This window comes from Trachypithecus francoisi, unplaced genomic scaffold (genome assembly GCF_009764315.1).
Source record: "Trachypithecus francoisi isolate TF-2019V2 unplaced genomic scaffold, Tfra_2.0 Lachesis_group8, whole genome shotgun sequence".
In the NCBI taxonomy this organism is placed as follows: Eukaryota; Metazoa; Chordata; class Mammalia; order Primates; family Cercopithecidae; genus Trachypithecus; species Trachypithecus francoisi.
The window spans coordinates 55440157-55463047 of NW_022681473.1; the positions used below are offsets into that span (position 1 = coordinate 55440157).

General features: G+C 40.6%; 1 protein-coding gene across 4 annotated transcripts in view; it reads left to right on the plus strand.

The window, feature by feature from the left end:
- Nucleotides 1-22891, plus strand: part of SBF2 (SET binding factor 2) — a 547644-nt gene that overhangs the window by 447039 nt on the left and 77714 nt on the right. For all 4 annotated transcript variants that reach the window (XM_033206047.1, XM_033206049.1, XM_033206048.1 and 1 more), the window contains 4 exons: nt 17300-17470; nt 19257-19519; nt 20512-20684; nt 21800-21873. In XM_033206047.1, the coding sequence (XP_033061938.1) occupies nt 17300-17470; nt 19257-19519; nt 20512-20684; nt 21800-21873 (681 nt within the window). The remainder of the gene's footprint in view (nt 1-17299; nt 17471-19256; nt 19520-20511; nt 20685-21799; nt 21874-22891) is intronic.

Genomic DNA, 22891 nt, shown 5'->3' on the forward strand with positions numbered 1-22891 from the left:
AGTCATAAGTGGAAGTTGAACAATGAGAACACATGGACACAGGAAGGGGAACATCTCACACTGGGGCCTGTCGTGGAGCGAAGGGCTGGGGGAGGGATAGCATTAGGAGAAATACCTAATGTAAATGATGAGTTGATGGGTGCAGCAAACCAACATGGCACATGTATACATATGTAACAAATGTGCACATTGTGCACATGTACCCTAGAACTTAAAGTATAATTTTAAAAAAATTATTTAGGTTTAATTAATGATTTAGTGTTTAGTTTTTAAAACCTAATTGTTGGCATTTTAAACATATTATCTCTTAATGAGCATACAAAAATAGGAATAATGTAGGAACTTACTTCATATAATACATTTCCTTGTAAAACAGTAGAGTATTATTTATGTTTTAAAAACTCTACCTTGGGCCGGGCGCGGTGGCTCAAGCCTGTAATCCCAGCACTTTGGGAGGCCGAGACGGGCAGATCACGAGGTCAGGAGATCGAGACCATCCTGGCTAACATGGTGAAACCCCGTCTCTACTAAAAAAAAAATACAAGAAACTAGCCCGGCGAAGTGGCGGGCGCCTGTAGTCCCAGCTACTCAGGAGGCTGAGGCAGGAGAATGGCGTAAACCCGGGAGGCGGAGCTTGCACTCCAGCCTGGGCGACAGAGCGAGACTCCGTTTCAAAAACAAAGAAAAAAACTCTACCTTGATCATTTTTGTTGTCATAGAAATACTAATACTTTATGTTGTTATTATGGCTGCTATTTTATCTTGTATCAAGCCTAAGAAAGGTTGTAGCATAGCATTTCGGCACATTTTAGAGCAAAAAATAGTCCTAAATGTAATAGAAAATAAAGTGAAATAGTTGTTAAAGAAGTATAAACAAAGTTATAGGCCAGCCATGGTGGCTCATGCCTGTAATCCCAGCACTTTGGGAGGCCGAGGTGGTGGATTGCTTGAGGTCAGGAGTTTGAGACCAGCCTGGCCAACATGGTGAAACCCTGTCTCTACTAAAAATACAAAATTTAGCTGGGGATGGAGGTGGGCGCCTGTAATCTCAGCTACTTAGGAGGTTGAGGCAGGAGAATTGCTTGAACCAAGGAGCCTGAGGTTGCAGTGAGCCTAGTCTTACAGAGCAAGACTCCCTCTCAAAACAACAACAACGACAACAAAGTTCTACATAAGATAGTGTCATAGTCTGCTCAGGCTGTCATATTGAAATACCACCGAGTGGGTGTTTTAACAACAGAAATTTATTTTCTCAAGATCAGGGTTCCAGCCAATTCACTTTCTGGGAATGGTTTTCTTTCTGGGTTGCAGATGATGGCTGCCTTATCACTGTGTCATGTGGCCTTTTTTTTTTTTTTTTTTTGAGACGGAGTCTTGCTCTGTCGCCCAGGCTGGAGTGCAGTAGCGCCATCTCGGCTCACTGCAAGCTCCGCCTCCCGGGTTCACGCCATTCTCCTGCCTCAGCCTCCTGAGTAGCTGGGACTACCGGGGCCCACAACCATCTTCAGAACGTGGGGTGGCAGGGGGAGAGAGAGAACGCGTGAGCATGTGCAAGAACAAGCTCTCTATCTCAGGATACTAATCCAGTTGGATCAGGGCCTCACCCTTATGAGCTCATATAACCTTAATTACTTCCTTACTACAAATATGGCCACACTGGAGATAGGGTTTCAGCATACGAATTTGAGGGAGACACAAACATTCAATTTATAACACGTAGTAAATAAAGAGGGAGCAAACAGGGAGGACATTTTGAAAGAAGTAGCATCTGAATAGGCCCTTGAAGAATGGATTTTAACCATTAGAGATTGGAAGGAGGGATTCCAAGTAGATGAAACAGCTTGACCAATGTCATGGCAGGGAGAAAGCAAAGAGTGTGCTTAGTACACAGAGCTTTTAGCTCGTTCACCTGTGGGATACACCTTTAGGAGTGAATAGTATTCAGGAAGTTGAGAAAGGGAGGATGTGACCAGATTGTTTAATACCTTATAAAACATCTGATGCTAGCTTCAGCACTGCTCTATCTAGCTGTATGACCTTTGTTATGTTTCTTTACTTCTGTTTATCTCGGCATTCCCATGTATTACTGAAAAAAATCTCTGAGGTTTGTTCTAACTCAATGAGTCTATACTTAACAAGTAAGTGATTCAAGTTTGAGTGTTATGTGTTGGGGTGTGCCTGCATACTTTCACGTTTGTGTCTCACACCAGCAGATGTGCACTTTCTGCAAATTTTTGATCATAGGCAGAAAAATCTATTTTGGCTTCATAAGTTGAATTTCAATTCCCTCCCCCCCGGACCCTCCATGAATTGAGAAGCTTATTCAGCATATTTCAAGTACCCAAACTGGACCTGGCAGGGAGGATTGACCAGGCAAATAGAGAAGATATATGGCTTCCCCTGCCTTGTTCCACACTCTTTTTTCCACTTCTCTGGCCCTGTTATTTTCTCCTGCTTTTGACTTAATTTCCCTCATAACTGGTCTTTCTCCCCTGTTATGGAAACTTAATCCCAAAGCCTTCTTTCATATTCAGTTATGGACAATTGGGTAAAGGTATCCTCAAGCCTGTAGTAACATTTGCTTTGTATTAGGAAGTAGGCCTTAAACTATGCAAATGAAACATAAATAGCAAACCTCTAGACATTAGTAGGAGGAAGGTGGATTTTATGGTGTTCCTAGAAGCCTTAGAAGTGAGAAATAATCCTCTGGAGCTTGAAGACCATCTTCAGTCCTAGAACAGTTTAATGTAACTTTATAGCTGTTTATTCTTAGCACTGGACCTGTCTTGGTTATTTTTAGCCAGATAATTACTGCTGTTTACTCATTTTCTAGAAGTCTAGGCATAATTATTGGCTTACCCATGCAAATACTTTGAGAACTTTGACCCTGTCTGTATGATTTGATAGATAATTCTTCCTGGGAAATGGCCACTAGGTAAACAGCTTGTCTGTCATTCTAGAGGCTCAGTGTTAATGAATCTTTCCAAAATAAATACCGTCTAGAATTAAAGTTGAAGAGCTGTTTTCCTCAGAAACAGGCATATTTCTCCTCAATAAATAAATGTTCTTATAATCAGCTTACAATGCTAAGTTTTTCTTCCAGTAATAGGTTGGTCTCTTTCTTTCTCTTCATGTAATATTTTAACTTTTTGTACTATTGGCTCATCAAGGTTGACTTTTAGCAGATGTACATGCAAGTCAAGAGGTGTTATTTTAATAATAAACTTAAGCTAGGAGCTTAGGTGACTCATCCGATAATATTCTGTAAGTCAGAGCCTCTTCAAGGCCCAACCCCATATTTACTGCTTTGTAGCCTCCACTTTGTGTAGACACGACCTCAGTGAATCACACTGGCTGGCTGTCACTCTTTCTCAGAAGACCACAGCATCAAAATGAAACCCTTAGAAAGTATAAGCACTGAAGTAACAGTTACAATTTAAATGCACCCATGGTTGACTATATCATGGAGGCAACCTACAGTTTGAGTCTTTATTTGGTCATTGACAAGAGTCTTAAGTTTTTTTGTCAAAATGTCAGTGAAATTTGAAAAATTGAGCCCCTAAAAGATACTGATTTTCTTGTTTATAGGAAATGCTTTTTAAGACTTTGCTTTTTGTATCTCTGATAATTTTTTTAGGGGTCTGTGGAAAAGTTGGGTAGACAGAAACTAAGGAAAGAAGAGATGTAGTATAAAACTGTAATTCAATAGTACTGTGATTTCTGCCTTCATCTAGTAAGTAGAAAATAGTATAAGGAATAAGTTTTTACTTAGATTCACTATTATGTACTTGGCAATAAAAATTCAAGTTAAAAATCACTTAGAATGAGAGCTTCCTAATTGTGTTTTTCTTCTAGATTCTCTTTGTCATTAGAGTAGTCTCTAAGATAGTAATAGCATTATCCAGATATAATGAGAGGATTTAAACTCTAAAGTTCAGTCATACAAGGAAAGAAACATACTCTTTCAAGGGACTTACCTTTGTCTTTTCTTTAAATCCTAATACAGTGCTGACCTACTAAATGAAAGATCTTTGGAGCTAAATGATAGCCAGCTTTCTAGGTATATGCCACCTCACTGCCCATGCAGATCCCTAAAACTGCTCACTGTTCCTCTACCTAGGCAGTTGCTTCTATTTTCCAGTTATCTATGACTGCCTGTGTGAATTTTCTGCTGTTGTACCATGACCTTGTGCAACTATGCTGCTGCCCCCACTATCCCTTGAGCCCCTGGCTGCTGCTTCTGTTTTCTAAATACATATTAAGTGGATCTTCTTACGTTCATGTTGTAGAGCTGCCCTGAAATGAAGTTAGCACTATACACCGTAATCTTCTTAGCTGTGTGTCCATGTTTCTTTTGCACTGTCAGACTGTGGTGAATGACTATAACCACCACTTGTTGTTGTGAACTAATATTTTTACGCTGTACTAATCCATATCACTTTAAACCTTTGTGATGAACTACATAGAGCATTTTTTAGTAATTTTTTTTTGTTTTGAGATGGAGTCTCACTCTGTCGCCCAGGCTGGAGTGCAGTGGTGCGATCTTGGCTCACTGCAACCTCCACCTCCGGGGTTCAAGCAATTCTCCTGCCTCAGCCTCCTGCCTAGCTGGGACTACAGGCGTGTGCCACTGTGCCCGGCTAATTTTTTGTATTAGCCACCCAGCCACACCCAGCCAAAAATACATTTTTTCCATAGTACTGCCATTTTATATTCTTTCCAGCAGTGTATGAGACTTCCAGTTGCTCCACATCCACATGTCAGTGTTTTTCAATTTAGCCATTCTTATAGATATGAAGTAGTAGGTTATTGTGATTTTCATTTTCATTTCCCTAATTAATAATATTGAGTATCTCTGCATGTTCATATTTGCTATCAATATATCATCTCTGGTGAAATCTCTATTCACATATTTTTAGCCTTTTTAATTTTTACTTATTTTTTTCTTCAACCTTTATTTTTTTTTAATTATTTTTTATTTTTTTGAGATGGAAGTCTCGCTCTTTCGCCCAGGCCGGACTGCAGTGGTGCTATCTTGGCTCACTGCAAGCTGCGCTGCCTAGGTTCACGCCATTTTCCTGCCTCAGCCTCCCGAGTAGCTGGGACTGCAGGTGCCTGCCACCACACCCGGCTAATTTTTTTTATTTTTAGTAGAGACGGGGTTTCACCGTGTTAGCCAGGATGGTCTCGATCTCCTGACCTCGTGATCCGCCCGTCTCGGCCTCCCAAAGTGCTGGGATTACAGGCATGAAACACCACACCCGGCCTCAACCTTTATTTTAAGTTCAGGGGTACACGCAGGATGTGCAGGTTTGTTACATAGGTAAATGTGTGCCATGGTAGTTTGCTGCACAGATCATGCCACCACCTAGGTATTAAGCCCAGCATCCATTAGCTATTCTTCCTGATGTTCTCCCTCCTCCCACCCACCTCTGACAGGCCCCAGTGTCTGTTGTTCTTCCCTGTGTATCCGTGTGTTCTCATCATTCAGCTCCTGCCTATAAGTAAGAACATGCAGTGTTAGGTTTACTGTTCCGGTGGTAGTTTGCTGAGGATAATAGCTTCTAGCTCCATCCATGTCCCTGCAAAGATCATCATCTCATTCCTTTTTATGGCTGCATAGTTTCCATGGTGTATGTATACCACACTTACTTTATTGAGTCTGTCATTGATGAGTATTTGGGTTGATTCCATGTCTTTACTATTGTTAATAGTGCTGCAATGAACACATGCATGCATGTATCTTTATAGTATAATGATTTACGTTCCTTTGGGTGTGTACCCAGTAATGGAATTGCTGGGACAAATGGTATTTCTGCCTTTAGATCTTTGAGGAATCACCATACTGTCTTCCACAAGGGTTGAACTAATTTACACTCCTCCCAACAGTGTAAAAGTGTTCCTTTACTGTGCAACCTCACCAGCATCTGTTTTTTTACTTTAATAATTGTCATCCTGGCCAGGCGTGGTGGCTCAGGCCTGTAATCCCAGCACTTTGGGAGGCCGAGGCGGGCGGATCACAAGGTCAGGAGATCAAGACCATCCTGGCTAACACGGTGAAACCCCATCTCTACTAAAAATACAAAAAATTAGCTGGGAGTGGTGGCGGGCGCCTGTAGTCCCAGCTACTCGGGAGGCTGAGGCAGGAGAATGGCATGAACCTGGGAGGCAGAGTTTGCAGTGAGCCGAGATCACGCCAGTGCACTCCAGCCTGGGCAACAGAGCAAGACTCCGTCTCAAAATAATAATAATTGTCATCATGTTTGGCATGAGGTGTTACCTCATTGTAGGTTTGATTATCGTTTCTCTAATCAGTGATGGTGAGCTTTTCTTTATATGTTTGTTGGCCACATGTATGTCTTATTTTGAGAAGTGTCTGTTCATGTCCTTTGCCTAGTTTTTAATGTGGTCTTTTTTTCTTGTAAATTTACTTAAGTTCCTTGTAGACTCTGGATATTAGACCTTCATCAGATGGATAGATTGCAAAAATTTTCTCCCGTTCTGTAGGTTGTCTGTTCCCTCTGACGATAGTTTTTTTGCCATGCAGAAGCTCTTTAGTTTAATTAGATCCCATTTGTCAGTTTTTGCTTTTGTGGCAATTGCTTTTGGCGTTTTCATTATGAAATCTTTGCCCATGCCTATATCCTGAAAAGTATTGCCTAAATTTTCTTCTAGGGTTTTTGATAGTTTTGCATTTTACATTTAAGTCTTTTATCCATCTTGAGTTTTGTTTTTTTTTTTCTTTTTTTTTGAGACGGAGTCTTGCTCTGTCACCAGGCTGGAGTGCAGTGGCGCGATCTCGGCTCACTGCAAGCTCTGCCTCCCGGGTTCACACCATTCTCCTGCCTCAGCCTCCCAAGTAGCTGGGACTACAGACGTGCGTCACCATGTCCAGCTAGTTTTTGTATTTTTAGTAGAAACGGGGTTTCACCATGTTGGCCAGGGTAGTCTCGATCTCCTGACCTCGTGATTCCCCCGCCTCAGCCTCCCAGAGTGCTGGGATTACAGGCATGAGCCACTGTGCCTGGCCAGGTAAATTTTTGTATAAGGTGTCAGGTAGAGGTCCAGTTTCAGTTTTCTTCAATATAGCTATCCAATTCTCCTAGCACCATTTATTAATTGGGAATTCTTTCCCCATTGCTTGTTCTGTCAGGTTTATCAACGATCAGATGGTTGTAGGTGTCTCTACTTCCATTAGATGAACGTTTTTTGCTCCCACATATGCATGAAAATATGATATTTATCCTGTGCCTGGCTTATTTCATTTAATATAATGACTTCCAGTTCCATCCATGTTGCTGCAAATGACAGGATTTCATTCTTTTTTATGGCTGAATATTATTCCACTATGTATATATACCATGTTTCCTTTATCCCCTCATCTGTTGTTGTACACTTAGGTTTATTCCATATCGTGGCCATTGTGAATAGTGCTATAATAAATGTAATCTCTTTGATATACTAGTTTTCTTCCTTTTGGATATATATCCAGCAGTGGTATGGTAGATCTACTGTTAGTTTTTTTTTTGTTTTGTTTTTGTTTTTGTTTTTTTATTTGAGACAGAATCTCGCTCTGTCACACAGGCTGGAGTGCAGTGGCAGGATCTGGGCTCACGGCAAGTTCCGCCTCCTGGGTTCACGCCATTCTCCTGCCTCAGCCTCCCGAGTAACTGGGACTACAGGTGCCCGCCACCACGCCCGGCTAATTTTTTGTATTTTTAGTAGAGATGGGGTTTCACTGTGTTAGCCAGGATGGTCTCGATCTCCTGACCTCATGATCCACCCGCCTCGGCCTTCCAAAGTGCTGGGATTACAGGCGTGAGCCACCGCGCCCGGCCCAATGGTGAGCATTTTTAAATATACCTGTCGACCATTTTTATGTCTTCTTTTAAGAAATGTCTGCTCAATCATTTGCCCATTTTTTTAGTCAGTTTTTTGCTTTTGAGTTGCTTGCATTCCTTGTATACTCTGGTTATTAATCCCTTGTTGGATGGATATTTTGTAAATATTTTCTCCCATTTTGTAGGTCGTTTCATTAGTTTGCTGATTGTTTCCTTTGCTGTGCAGAAGCTTTTTAACTTGATGTAATCCCATTTGTCTATTTTTGCTCTTTGTTGCCTGTGCTTTTGAGGTCTTGCCCAAGAAATCTTTGCCCAGACCAATATCCTGCAGCATTTCCCCAATATTTTCTTCCAGTAGTTTCATAGTTTCAAGTCTTACATTGAAGTCTTTAATTCATTTTGATTTGATTTTTGTATGAGGTGAGAGATGGAGGTCTAGTCTCATTTTCCTGCGTATGGATATCCAGTTTTCCCAACACCATTTATTGAAGAGACTGTTATTTCCCCAGTATCTGTTCTTGGCACCCTTGTGGAAAGTCAATTGGCTATGCATACATAGATTTATTTATGGGTTCTCTATTCTGCTTTTTTAGTCAAAGAGTCTGTTTTTATGGCAGTACCATGCTGTTTTGGCTACTATAGCCTTATAGTATATTTTGAAGTCAGATAGTGTGATGCTTACAGCTTTGTTTTTTTTTTCCTCAGGATTGCTTTGGCTATTCAGGGTCTTTCTTATGTGATTCCATAGGAATTTTAAGATTGTTTGGCTAGGACTTCCTAATATTAAAGAATTATTGTTAATTTTTTAAAATAGTGGATTTGCAAAATACCTACATGAAATAATTTCTTATTAGAAAAATAACCAATATGCAATAACCCCAAAATGCTTATTGGTATAGATAACAATGAGAATTACCACATTTAGCTGGGTGCGGTGGCTCACGCCTGTAATCCCAGCTCTCAGGGAGGCAGACGCAGGAGGATAGCTTGAGCCCAGGAGTTCAAGACCTGCCTGGGTAATATAGCGAGACCCCGTTCTCCAAAAAAAAAAAAGGAAAAAAAAAAAAAAAAGACCAAAAAAAAAAAGAGAGAGAATTACCACATTTACTGGGACCCGTGTCAAGTACTTCTAGACCCTACTAAATGGTGCTGAAACCAATAATCAATAGTTGGCAGTTGAAACATATGATGATATTTATGCATCATTGTTTATAATAGCAAACAGTTGGAAATAATACAACTGTCTATTAACAGAAACAAGACAACACTGTATATTCATACCATGGAATTCCATACAATAGTTAAATTGTGCAGTAGTTGAAAAACAAGACTCTATAAGCCAAACTGGCTGGGTTCAAATCCCATCTCTGGCCTGTCACTCCCTGTCAGTGTTCCCTTGAACAAGTCACTTATTTTTGCCTCAATCCCCTCCCCGCCCTTTTTTTTTTGAAACAGTTTTGCTCTGTAGTCCAGGCTGGAGTGCAATGGCACGACCTTGGCTCATTGCAACCTCTGCCTCCCAGGTTCAAGCAATTCTCCTGCCTCAGCCTCCCAAGTAGCTGGGATTACAGGCATGTGCCACCACGCCCAGCTAATCTTTGTATTTTTAGTAGAGATAGGGTTTCACCATGGTGACCAGGCTGGTCTTTTACTCCTGACCTCAGGTAATCCGTGTGCCTCAGCCTTCCAAAGTGCTAGAATTACAGGCATGAGCCATGGAGCCTGGCTATTTCCTCATTTTTAAACAGGGGAAATAATGGTACCTATCTCAGCGGGTCATAAGATTGTTGTGAGGATTAACTGAGTTGATAAATATTTATACTGAAAATGTATTATACTCAGAAAAGTATAATAATTATACTTTTGATTATAATAATTTTTTCTTATTTTAAAGACTTTTTACAGTTGTCAGATAATTTTCATTACCTGAATAAGTCTAACAACATAATGCATGAAAAACCAAGTTGCAGAATGAAACACAACATTGTACTACTTGTATAAAATTGTCCAGCCTAGGCATCATAGTGAGACCCCCATCTCTACAAAAATTTTGTTTAATAATTAGCCAGGCATGGTAATGCACACCTGTAGTCTCAGTTACTCAGGAGGGTGAGGTGGGAGGATCACTTGAGCCCCAGAGGTTCAGACTGCAGTGAACCAAGATCATGCCAGCTGCACTATAGCCTGGGCAACAGATGAGACCCTGTCTCAAAAAAAAAAAAAAATTAAAACTGGCCAAAAATAGGAGGATTAGGACAATTTAGATCATATCTTATATTTTTGAGACCACCAAACCCAGGCAAAGGACTTGACAACAGTCTTGCATTTGATGTCTACAAATTTCTGGACCACAAAGGAAAGAAATTGATTTATCCTCTGAACTCTTGATATTTACTAAACAACTTAAGACACAGAATCATTAGAAGGCTAAGTGGTTTAAAACTAGAGTTCGGAAGGCCTGGTAGCTCATGGCTTTAATCCTAGAACTTTGGGTGGCCAAGGCGGGAGGATCACTTGAGCCCAGGAGTTTGATACCAGCCTAGGCAACAAAGTGAGACCCCATCTCTACAAATAATACAGAAATTAGCGAGGCATGGTGGTGTATGCCTGTGGTCCCAGTTACATGGGAGGCTGAGGCAAAAGGATTGCTTGAGCCCAGGAGGTTAAGACTGCAGTGAGCCTCGTTTGTGCCACTGCACTCCAGCCTGGGTCACAAGACGAGACTATGTCTTGAAAAAAAAGGACTTTAATCCTATCATCCCAACTACTGACATTTGTAGAACCTGGCACATCAAGTGAATACTGGACAATGCTGGTGGATGAATATGCCTCTCATGCAGAAATTGTATGCCTCGATCTTCGGAGCAATCCAGAAGGTGTATAGACTATTCTGAGTTTAAGGATACTTGTACTGTTCAATCTCTGAGTATCAGGTAGTAAAACAGGAAAAAATGTGGAATACGCTTATAGTCACCCCATTTAACTAAATGGATTACTCACTATTCTGTAAATCCCACTAACTAATGAACATAATATTCTAAATACTCATTGCTTATAGGCCATTCTCTTTCTGCTCCTGCTGAGTTGTATGTTTACAAAAGCCAGTTGTGTTTTGTCCCAATTAATCATATAGTTTTGTTAGATATCACATAAATAGATGAAGTATGATTTATATACATGAAAAGCATCAATAAGGAATAGAATAAAACCTGCAATATAACTGATATATTCTTTATGGACATACACAGGCAAAAAACAAAATGGGAATGATAATACCTAATTCGTGATAATGGTCACCTCTAGGATAGGAGAGAAATAGAATCAGGAGAGGTATACAGTGGACTTGTATGTATTGTATGTCCTTTCTTTAAAAAAAAAAGCAGGGGGGAGGGACAAAGCAAATATGTTTAAGATTTGATAAAGCCAGGTTTTGGATACATATTTTTCCTATTCCTATCTTCCTTTTGTTTGTCTCTCAAGACTAAGCAAAAGAAAGACTCCCAATTTCATCAGAAAATGCTCTAAAATTAATTATTAAAGTGATTTATTATCTGGACTTGGTGAGACCAGAGCAGAATCACAGGAGGACTTGCTAGCACCATCCCTGAATTGTGCGGTTACTTAGGTACACTTATATTCCAGGGACCAGAACTAGATAGGAAATCTCCAGCAATTTAGACAATGAATCTCTACATTATTCTTTAAGACCATTACATGTTTATGGATAAGTCCTGCCAGCTAGCCTTCTTTCCTGAAATCTGGTTTTCCCTGAGCTCCCAAACTAGAGCCTTGAGCTTGGGGAACAAACATATCTAGCCAGACAGGCCTTTGACAGGCCCCTCATGCTGATATCTTAACCTTTCTCTTGACCTTCTCATCTCTCAGATGATTTGCGTCCTTTATTTGGATTTGAAACTGGCCTGCTGGTTGGCGAGCCCCATGAGTTTATTCTTCATATCCTGTCCCATGCTGGGTTTCCTTTGAAAGCTTTGTGGAAAATGAATGGCATTGCTTAATCTGGTATCTTCAAGGGCTATTTTTTCTAGATAAAGAAGAAAGTCAACACATTATTAAACATCTCATAAAATTGCATGGCACAATATCACTTGTTTCCTTAGGACAGAATCATAAAAATTATTATGAAATATAAATATTGGCCGGGCGCGGTGGCTCAAGCCTGTAATCCCAGCTCTTTGGGAGGCCGAGACGGGTGGATCACGAGGTCAGGAGATCGAGACCATCCTGGCTAACACAGTGAAACCCCGTCTCTACTAAAAAAAATACAAAAAACTAGCCGGACGAGGTGGCGGGCGCCTGTAGTCCCAGCTACTCGGGAGGCTGAGGCAGGAGAATGGCGTGAACCCGGGAGGCGGAGTTTGCAGTGAGCCGAGATCCCGCCACTGCACTCCAGCCTGGGCGACAGAGTGAGACTCCGCCTCAAAAAAAAAAAAAAAAAAAAAAAGAAATATAAATATTGTTGCCAGAATTGAAGAGAATGAGAGATGTGATTTGGCAAAAGCATTCCCAACCAGCACCACCACTCTCACACCCTCAGTATGAGTTAAATCTTAAATCTCATCTTTGTGCAATATTAAAAGATTATGATGCTAGTGTACAGACCAGTTTGTAAAACCATCTTGTCTTGGGAAAGTTTTTTCTTCAAACCAGAGAAATTATTAGAATCAAAAAATTAAACACAAAATAATAAAGAAAATTTAAAAAAATAAATTGTTACAATCAGAAGATAGTTTTATCCATAGATGCTTATTTTCTCTGTTTACTAAAACTACTGCTACTGTCCCAGGTTATACTGAATTTGAAACCCTAAAGTCTCATTACATCTTTTTCTGCATAATTATATTACAGGTTTGTTTTGTAAAATATCTAAATTTTGTGTCTTACAGAGACAACATAGAGTAATGGAAAACTTTATTTCTGTTCCCATCTGTTCTACTCATCTTGCCATATGACCCTGAACAGTTCTCTTTCTTTATAGATTCTCTCAAATGCACAGTGAACACCTGAAATATTTACCTTACCACCCACTTTCTATCCCAAGCTGACTGCAAAGTTCCGTTTTTGCAGTTTGTAGATCAAGCCATGATAGCGTCTAGGCAGAATAAAGTGATACTGCCCTCTGCTGGTCCTGAGAACACCCATCAGTGAAATGGCCCTGCCCATCCTCACTGAGGGACACAGGGCTCCTTGCTTTTGGTTGACCAGACAAAGCAAGAAACCACAAAGAAAGAAGGCAAATTGCATGTCTAGAAAAAGAATAATATTTTAAGTATTTGGAGGTTAATGATTTCTAACACACATATCAGGAGATCATTTTATCGACAGGCACTTATTTTCTCTGTTTACTAAGACTACTGCCACTATCACAGATGCCATAGCCATTTGTGTCTGTCTTGCCACCAAGTGTTTGTAGTATAGTCACTTTACCCTGCTGTAATTCTCACCTAGTAAGCAGGCTGTGGGCCCCTTTGGGCCACTGTCACTCTGTCTTGCACCGTTTTTCTTCCTTGGGACATATATAGTCCCGCTTTTGTTCAAACTACTTAGATTAGTTTTTGCATATTCAACTTTTAGTTTGTGAATAAACATGAAGATACAGGTTGAGTATCTCTAATTCAAAAACTTGGGCCACACTTGGTGGCCTAATCCTATCCTAGCACTTTGGAAGGCCGAGGTGGGGGGATTGCTTGAGGCCAGGAGTTCAAGACCAGCCTGGGCAACATAGTGAAAACCTGTCTCAAGAAACTTTTTCTTTTTTTTTTTTTTTTGAGATGGAGTCTTGCTCTGTTGCCCAGGCTGGAGTACAGTGGTGCGATCTCAGCTCACTGCAGCCTCCGCCTCCCAGATTCAAGTGTCTCTCCTGCCTCAGTCTCCCAAGTAGCTAGGATTACAGGTGCCCGCCACCACACCCAGCTAATTTTTATATTTTTAGTAGAGATGGGGTTTCACTGTATTGGCCAGGCTAGTCTCAAACTCCCAGCCTTCAGTGATCTGCCTGCCTCAGCCTCCCAAAGTGCTTGGATTACAGGCGTGAGCCACTGTGCCTGGCCTCAAAAAACATTTTTTAAAATTAGCCAGACATAGCAGTACATGCGTGTAGTCCTAGCTACTCAGAAGGTTAAGGCGGGAGGATCCCTTGAGCCCAGCAGTTCTAGGCTGCAATGATCTATGATTGTCATCAGCCTGGGTGACAGAATGAGACCCTGTCTCCAAAAAGAAAAAAGAAAGTCCAGAATGCTCCAAAATTCTAAACTTCTAGCAGGCTGGCATGATACTCAGAAGAAATGTTCATTGGAGCATTTCAGATATTAGATTTTCAGATTTAGAATGCTCCAAAATTCTAAACTTCTAGCAGGCTGGCATGATACTCAGAAGAAATGTTCATTGGAGCATTTCAGATATTAGATTTTCAGATTTAGAATGTTCATCCAGTAAATATAATGCAGATATTCCAAAATCCGAAACACTTCTGGTCCCAAGTATTTCAGATAAGGAACACTCAACCTGTAATATCAACTCACATGTGCCAAGGAAAGCAAATATACACCATCAGTGAGAAGAATGCTAAAGAAAGGTGGGGCTTCATTATACCCTCAGATTCTTGTACATCTCTGTTAAGTTTTAATAAAAGATGTTTAATTAATAACTTTTTTGGTGTGTTGATTATCCTAAAAGTGCTTTATGAGAATCTGATAAGGATTTGTTTAAAGCTCATTTTTTTTGGAGTTTATCTATATTAATATAATTTCAAGACTTCAACATTTTTAGAGTCGCCGTTGATTATGTTACACTGCATTTGTAAGAAATGGTACTGCCCTGAGTATACTTATGGTAAAGGCAGTTGAGAATTACAGTTTTATCTTATTTGAATTTAGTGCCTTTAAAATCTCTTTCAGACTGGTCATGGTGGCTCACATCTATAATCCTAGCACTTTGGGAACCCAAGGCAGGTAGATCACTTGAGCCCAGGAGTTCAAGACCAGCCTGGGAAATATTATGAAACCCCATCTCTACAAAAACCCCATCTCAGCTCACTGTCACTGCAACCTCCACCTCCCAGGTTCCAATTTTTCTACAAAAAACTACAAAAAATAGCTGGGTATTGGTGGTGCACACCTGTAGTCCCAGCTACTACAGCTACTAGAGAGGCTGAGGTGGGAGGATCTTTTGAGCCTGGGAAGTTGAGGCTGCAGTAAGCCACGATCATGCCACTGCACTCCAGCCTGGGTGACAAAGCCAGACCCTGTCTAAAAAAAAAAAAAAAAAAAAAACTGTTTCAAAATAGGCTTGTGTACTGCTACTGAAATAATTGCTGGTCCTTTTTAGTAAAGGACTAAAAAATGAAGGAGGAAAAAGTGTGTAATCCATGTCCCAAGTGTCTTCATGCAGAGTATATAAGGAGCTTGTGATTCAGTGTGTGGCTTCTGCTTACGCACTCACAAAACCACACACATTTTGTTCATGATTTCCCATAGGTAGACAGTAGCTGTTTGTTAAATGAGCAGATAGACATCATGAAATCCAACAGTGATCCCTGTGCACCCTCAAAGAACTCCTGATTTTTGCTTCATAGCCACAACTTACAGCCACTTAATAGGGAGAATTGAGGTTAAAGCCAGTTACCTCAGCAGCAGTAACACAGTCCTATCTTGAAAAGGTCTTACACATGGCATGTAGTACACAGAGACTCTTCAAGGCAAAATCACAACCACCTGGCTTCTAACTACACAGGCACTACATTTTGTGGTATTCATGATACCTATTCCAGCTCTAGACCAAAAAGGAGACTAGCATGTATTAAGCATATAATTTTTACCAAATGTCTTATATATCTGGTATACATCCCTAAGAAATGAACCAACTTTTGTTGTGTAACTGTTATATAACCTTAGTAATCATCTTCAGTGTCCAACATTTCAGAAGAGACTCGGCTTATTAAATTGCTTCAAAAGAAAACTTATCAGAAACTTTAGTTCTACTCACAGAAAACAGATGAACTCAATTCCAAAGAATAAAATGGGCCAAAAAATGTTTATTGAAAATGGTACCTACTTTTTCTTGGAAAATTATGAATTTTTTAAAATTTGAAACATCCTTAACTTTCAGAGGTGAGAGAAGTAGTTCTGGAAAGACTAACTGAAATTTGGCAGTGTAAATTATCTTTAAAATTTGAAAAGCAAGTTTTTTTTAGAGGTTTCAAGGCAGAATATTACTTTGGGAAACAAAATCATAAAGTGAGGGGAAAACAGAAGTGCTAATTGGCAGTTAATTTGGCATTTAATTTATTTTGATTTACTTTCAGTTCTTTTGAAAGACAATTTGATGTAAAAAGAGCAGGGGTTTTGGAACTAAACAAACTTAAATATATATGAAGTGCCTTCTAAATGCCTGCAGAGTTCATTTTCCTTCCCTCTGTTGTTAATCACCTCTTAAGTTGACTCTTACTCTGAAACTCAGCAGGAAGTCCCTGAAAGGAAGGCAGTTTGATTTGTGTTTATCTTTCCCTGTGCAAATTTGGTTACCAGAAAATGCCCTTGAAGCCCAGGACAGTCTTCTAGAGAGTATGTGAGCCAGGCAGCAGCTTTTGTGGGGAGGTAATGGGCTGGAATGAGCAGTAGGAAAAGTGCAGTTCTCCTGAGTCCCTAATTCATGCTATATCCTCATTCTGTGTGTAAGGCCAAGCTGTAGGTTCACTCACATATCAATTGCTGTCTCTTAAAAAGATTACCCTAGGCCGGGCGCGGTGGCTCAAGCCTGTAATCCCAGCACTTTGGGAGGCCGAGACGGGCGGATCACAAGGTCAGGAGATCGAGACCATCCTGGCTAACACGGTGAAACCCTGTCTCTACCAAAAAAAAATATACAAAAAATTAGCCGGGCGAGATGGTGGGCGCCTGTAGTCCCAGCTACTCGGGAGGCTGAGGCAGGAGAATGGCGTAAACCCGGGAGGCGGAGCTTGCAGTGAGCTGAGATCCGGCCACTGCACTCCAGCCTGGGCGACAGAGTGAGACTCCGTCTCAAAAAAAAAAAAAAAAAAAAAGAGTACCCTAAAGCCAAGTAGAAGAAACGTTAAATTATCTGGAGTTTTATGTTTACATTGTGATGGATTTTATTATATGCCCTAATTGTAATAATATTCACTAAATCTACAGTGCCTCCTTTTCCTGTATTTTCTATTTGATACAATAACAGCTTTGATTTTTAGCTGTTACTAAAATACCCATTTTGATAAAGTGACTAAGACTCTCAAGGATCCAACAGCAAGCCCACAGTTGCCAGTTAAAAAGGAATAAGTTGCTGATTGCTAAGCCTGTACTACCATAAGATATTCTTTAGAGAAATCCTTTGATCACATCTATGATTAACTGTGGCCTCTGTGACCTTATGAACTGTTATAATTCTGCCAGCCCCATGGTGATATATTTTGTGTATTCTCACAGAAACTTGCCCCTGGAGTCAGCCAGTTTGCTTACACATGTGTACAAGACCACCCCATTTGGACAAATCAGCAGTTTTGGGAGACAACCTTTTACAATGCAGTGCAGGAACAGGTTCGCTCCCTTTATCTCTCAGCCAAGGAAGACAATCATGCCCCGCATCTGAAGCAAAAGGTAAGAGAGAAGAAAAGAACGCTAATTGTGTGGGATTAGGATTTTGGCTTTAAGGAAAGCAGACGTTCCCAGGGCAAAAAAAAAAGCTCTAGCTACTTCCTACCAGTGTATTTGGGTTTTATTTAAGGAGCCCTGTGATACCTTTCTTCTGTTGTTTTCAAACATTATGTTTTTCCATAATAACTTCTTAATTCAGTTCTTCAGCACTAGGATTGTTTTGTTTTGTTTTGTTTTGTTTGAGACGGAGTCTCGCACTGTCGCCCAGGCTGGAGTGCAGTGGCCGGATCTCAGCTCACTGCAAGCTCCGCCTCCCGGATTTACGCCATTCTCCTGCCTCAGCCTCCCGAGTAGCTGGGACTACAGGCGCCCGCCACCTCGCCCGGCTAGTTTTTTGTATTTTTTAGTAGAGATGGCGTTTCACCGTGTTAGCCCGGATGGTCTCGATCTCCTGACCTCGTGATCCGCCCGTCTCGACCTCCCAAAGTGCTGGGATTACAGGCTTCGGATTATTTTAATATACTTTAATAAATAAGAATTTCCTGGAAATGATTATAGGAAGTTGAATAGAAAGAACAAACCTAAAATAACAGGCATACTTCTCTATGCAGCTAACTTTCCTGGAGGAATGTCAAATTAACGTTAATTGACTCCAAAATAAATGTAAAATTTAGTAGTTCTATTTTTTTTTTTGAGACGGAGTCTTGCTCTGTCGCCCAGGCTGGAGTGCAGTGGCCGGATCTCAGCTCACTGCAAGCTCGGCCTCCCGGGTTTACGCCATTCTCCTGCCTCAGCCTCCCGAGTAGCTGGGACTACAGGTGGCCGCCACCTCACCCGGCTAGTATTTTGTATTTTTAGTAGAGACGGGTTTTCACCCTATTAGCCAGGATGGTCTCGATCTCCTGACCTTGTGATCCGCCCGTCTCGGCCTCCCAAAGTGCTGGGATTACAGGCTTGAGCCACCACGCCCGGCCTAGTAGTTCTATTTTTTAAAAATGCCAGTAATAAATCTAGGTCTTCTAGGAATATTCTATATGTTTCTCTCTGTTTCATCAGTGTAAAATATTTTTATGAAAAATATCAGAAAATATTTTAAAATCAAGGAAATTGTTTTTAATTTGAAAGGGTAGTTTTAAATACTCTGAAAGTTTAAAATATCATTTACTAGCTCTCTGGTTTGGGTCAAGTCATGTTACTTCACTGTGCCTTATTTCCTCACTGGTAAAATGAATATGATTATTATGAGATTTTAGTGTCTAATATATAAAGTGCATTGAAGAGTACCTGGCATGCAGTAATAATAAGTGTTAGAAATTATCCTCGTGAATTGAATTTAAAGCAGCCTTAAAGGCTGATTATACTTCAGAAATTTATTGGGCTTTGGGGGTGCTTTCGATAATTTTTTAAGCAGCTGTAATGGTAATATTGACACATCTCCAAAGAATTCATAGAGCAAACACATGTCACTGCTACTTTGCCAGCCATTCTAAAGAAGTCTATCCCGGAGCCAGCCCTAGGTTAGGTACAAGTGAGACCATAGACATACCAGCTCTTCACAAGCTATAAGGTGCTTTGCTGCTGCTTTCTGAGGTTTGTCACATAGTTCCACTCAAGGCCTGTTGGATCTGGGAAAGAAGACTAGGTTTTGTTTTGTGGTTGTTATGTTTTGTTTATGTTTTCATTTTTGCTGATGTAAGCATTTAATAGAATAGTTATTTAAAACATCTATGTTTTTTAAGCTCACCTGAAGTGATGGTTCTCTTTTGGATTGTGTTGCTTTATTTTTTAGGATAAGCTTCCTGATAACCAATATCAGGAGAAGACAGCAATGGACCTGGCAGCTGAGCAACTACGCCTTTGGCCTACCCTGAGCAAGCTAACTCAGCAAGAGCTAGTGCAACATGAGGAAAGCACTGTCTTTAGTCAGGCCATTCACTTTGCAAACCTCATGGTGAACTTGCTAGTTCCACTTGACACAAGTAAAAACAAGCTCCTAAGAACATCAGCACCAGGTGACTGGGAGAGCGGAAGCAACAGCATTGTCACAAACAGGTACCAAAATGTGAACACACAGACCCTCCTCCTACTCTTCTTGGGGCCAGTCTTGGCTTGACAGATAATATTAAACATTTTGAGCAAATACTGCTGTACATATTTCAAAAGTTAACCATTTTTTCCTCACCTTTGGACTTGTTCAGCTTTTCTCTCTAAAAGATTCACTTCATCCTACTATTCTTAACCACTTCCCACACTCTCTTCTTTTTTATGACCTAATTTTTCCAAATATCTCACCCATTACTGATCCAGCCCTTTAGTTACTGTCTGCCAAAGCAATTTACAGAAATCATTCCAGAGAAATTAGTGAGCACCTTCTTGCAAAAGTGAGTTTGTTTCTCAGCCCTCCTTTTCCTCAACCTTATAGTCATATCCACAACCATGCCTTCCGTGTCTCTACCCTCCAGTGAGTTCTCATACCACTGAAACTAAAACCCAAATGGGTTGCAGTTTACTCAGAGAGTGATAAATCCTGGCAAGAGAAGGGTTCATAGGACAGTTTGGTCCTTACATACCGAAGAATATGCTTGTTGCTGAGAAAAATTCTCTTACTTTGCCTACCAGGAAACATGTTCCTCAGTTGCCAAGTTGCCAAAGATAGCCATATTACTTGGTTTCTATGTAATAATTAACTTGGGAGGACAGGTTGCTTTAGAAGGCCCAGGTAGTCCATAATAAACGAGAGAATCCGCTTTTGCTTTATTTTCTGTGGTTCCTGGGTTCCTTTTGGGAGAGTGACAAAAGGTATTCCTTACAGAAACAAATCTGGGTCCAAAGGATAATGCCTGACAGTAGTTTCCAAATGTAGACAAGTAGAACATTGTGTTTTATCACCATGACTTACCAAGGAGCCATGGAGTTAAGTGAGCCTTCTACCTGAGTAGACATCTCTTTGATCATATTTCGATTGCTATGTAAATTGACTACTATATAGTAGTCATTTGTTGCATTTGAGTACTGACCATGATTTCTTTCCTTGACTGTCTTAGTATTGCAGGAAGTGTAGCTGAGAGCTATGATACAGAGAGTGGGTTTGAAGATTCAGAGAATAATGACATTGCCAATTCTGTTGTGCGATTCATTACCCGATTTATTGACAAAGTTTGTACAGAGAGTGGAGTTACTCAGGATCACATCAAGAGCCTTCATTGCATGATACCAGGTAATCACTTTGCAGATATTAGAGAATCAGAATATTGAAGATTATTGAGTTTCAGCATAAAACCTGGCAATACGTGTCTTCCATGTAGTTCAGCCATGCTATTTATTATTTTCTTTTTTTTTTTTTTTTTTGAGACAGAGTCTTGCTCTGCCACCCAGGCTGGAGTGCAGTGGCGGGATCTCAGCTCACTGCAAGCTCCACCTCCTGGGTTTACGCCATTCTCCTGCCTCAGCCTCACGAGTAGCTGGGACTACAGGCGCCCGCCACCTTGCCCGGCTAGTTTTTTGTATTTTTAAGTAGAGACAGGGTTTCACCGTATTAGCCAGGATGGTCTCGATCTCCTGACCTCGTGATCCGCCCATCTCGGCCTCCCAAAGTGCTGGGATTACAGGCTTGAGCCACCGCGCCCGGCCTATTTATTTATTTTCTGATTAGTTTTTAAAATGTTTTTAAATTGTTGTAAAATACATATATAACATAAAACAATCTAAGTGTACAATTCAGCGGCATTAATTACATTTACAGTGTTGTGCAGCCATCACTATTATCTATTTCTAAAACTATTACCCCAAACACTCTACCCATTAAGCAATAACTCCTGTTTCCCCATCCTGCAGCCCCTGGTAGCTTCTAATGTATTTTCTGTCTCTATAAAGTTGCCTGTTCTAGATATTTCACAGAAATGGACTTAGATGCTATTTGTACTTTCAGATTTGGTTTATTTCACTTAGCATAATGTTTTTAAGGTTCATACGTGTTGTGGCATGTATCAGAATTTCATTCCTTTTTATGGCTGAGTAATTTTCCGTGGTATAGCTGTCCCACATTTTATCCATTCATCTGTTGATGGACATTTGAGTTGTTTCTCCCTCCCTTTTAGCTATTATAAAGAATAATACATGAATATCCACATGTAAGTATCTGTTTGAGTCCTTACTTTCATTTCTTTGGGGTATGTATGTAGAAGTGGAATTGCTGGGTCATAATGGTAATTCTCTTTAACTTTTTTGAGGAACCACTAAACTTTAATTAACTTTTAATTCTAAAATATCCAGAATTTGTTTTTATTCTGCTTGTCTGTGTTCTCTCATTTTGAATACTCTGACTCATCCTAGGAATTGTAGCTATGCACATTGAGACCCTAGAAGCAGTACATCGAGAAAGCAGAAGACTTCCACCTATTCAGAAGGTAATAATTCCAGACTACATGCTTTCAGGGTATAGCCTCTCTTCTTAAAAACAAACGATAGACTGCTGTGTGCCAGGAAAGTGTGTTCACCTAACCTTTTACAGACACTAGCTCCAGTGTTAATGATATGTTAAACTTTCAGAGGAATTTGTCATATAGAACCTTATAAAAAGGATACTGAAATAGGAACAGAATCTTTTCTTGGATTCAACAAAGGAGCGGTAATAACCTCTCATTGAGTCTACTTTTATAGGCAGAGCATAAATTAGGAACATTTCTAACCTCTAAGCCCAACCCAAGATTTTATTTTGTGCCTATTTTCTCCCCCTCCCCCACCCCTAAAAAAGGATTTAAGGCAATTATCATAAAAAACCTAGGTTTCTGAATCTGACTATACATCCCAAACAGCTGGAAAGTCTATTAAAAATTCAGAGTCCTGGACCCAACCTCACCCTCCTGAATCGGAATACCCCAGGACATGTCTGGGAATCTGTGTTTTAACAAGGCTCTCAGATGATTACTTTGTAGTCTGGTGCCAGTAGACTATGGTCTACTGTTGCCTATATAACAGAACTTTATAATAGAACAAAAACAAATTGAGGCCAGGAGCCATGGCTCACGCCTATAATCCCAACACTTTGGTAGTCCGAGGCAGGCAGGTGACTTGAGCCAGGAGTTTGAGACCAGCCTGGGCAACATGATGAAACCCCATCTCTTCAAAAAATAATTTTTTTTTTTTTTTTTTTTTTTTTTTTGAGACGGAGTCTTGCTCTGCCACCCAGGCTGGAGTGCAGTGGCCGGATCTCAGCTCACTGCAAGCTCCGCCTCACGGGTTTACGCCATTCTCCTGTCTCAGCCTCCGGAGTAGCTGGGACTACAGGCGCCCGCCACCTCGCCCGGCTAGTTTTTTGTATTTTTAGTAGAGACGGGGTTTCACCGTGTTAGCCAGGATGGTCTCGATCTCCTGACCTCGTGATCCGCCCGTCTCGGCCTCCCAAAGTGCTGGGATTACAGGCTT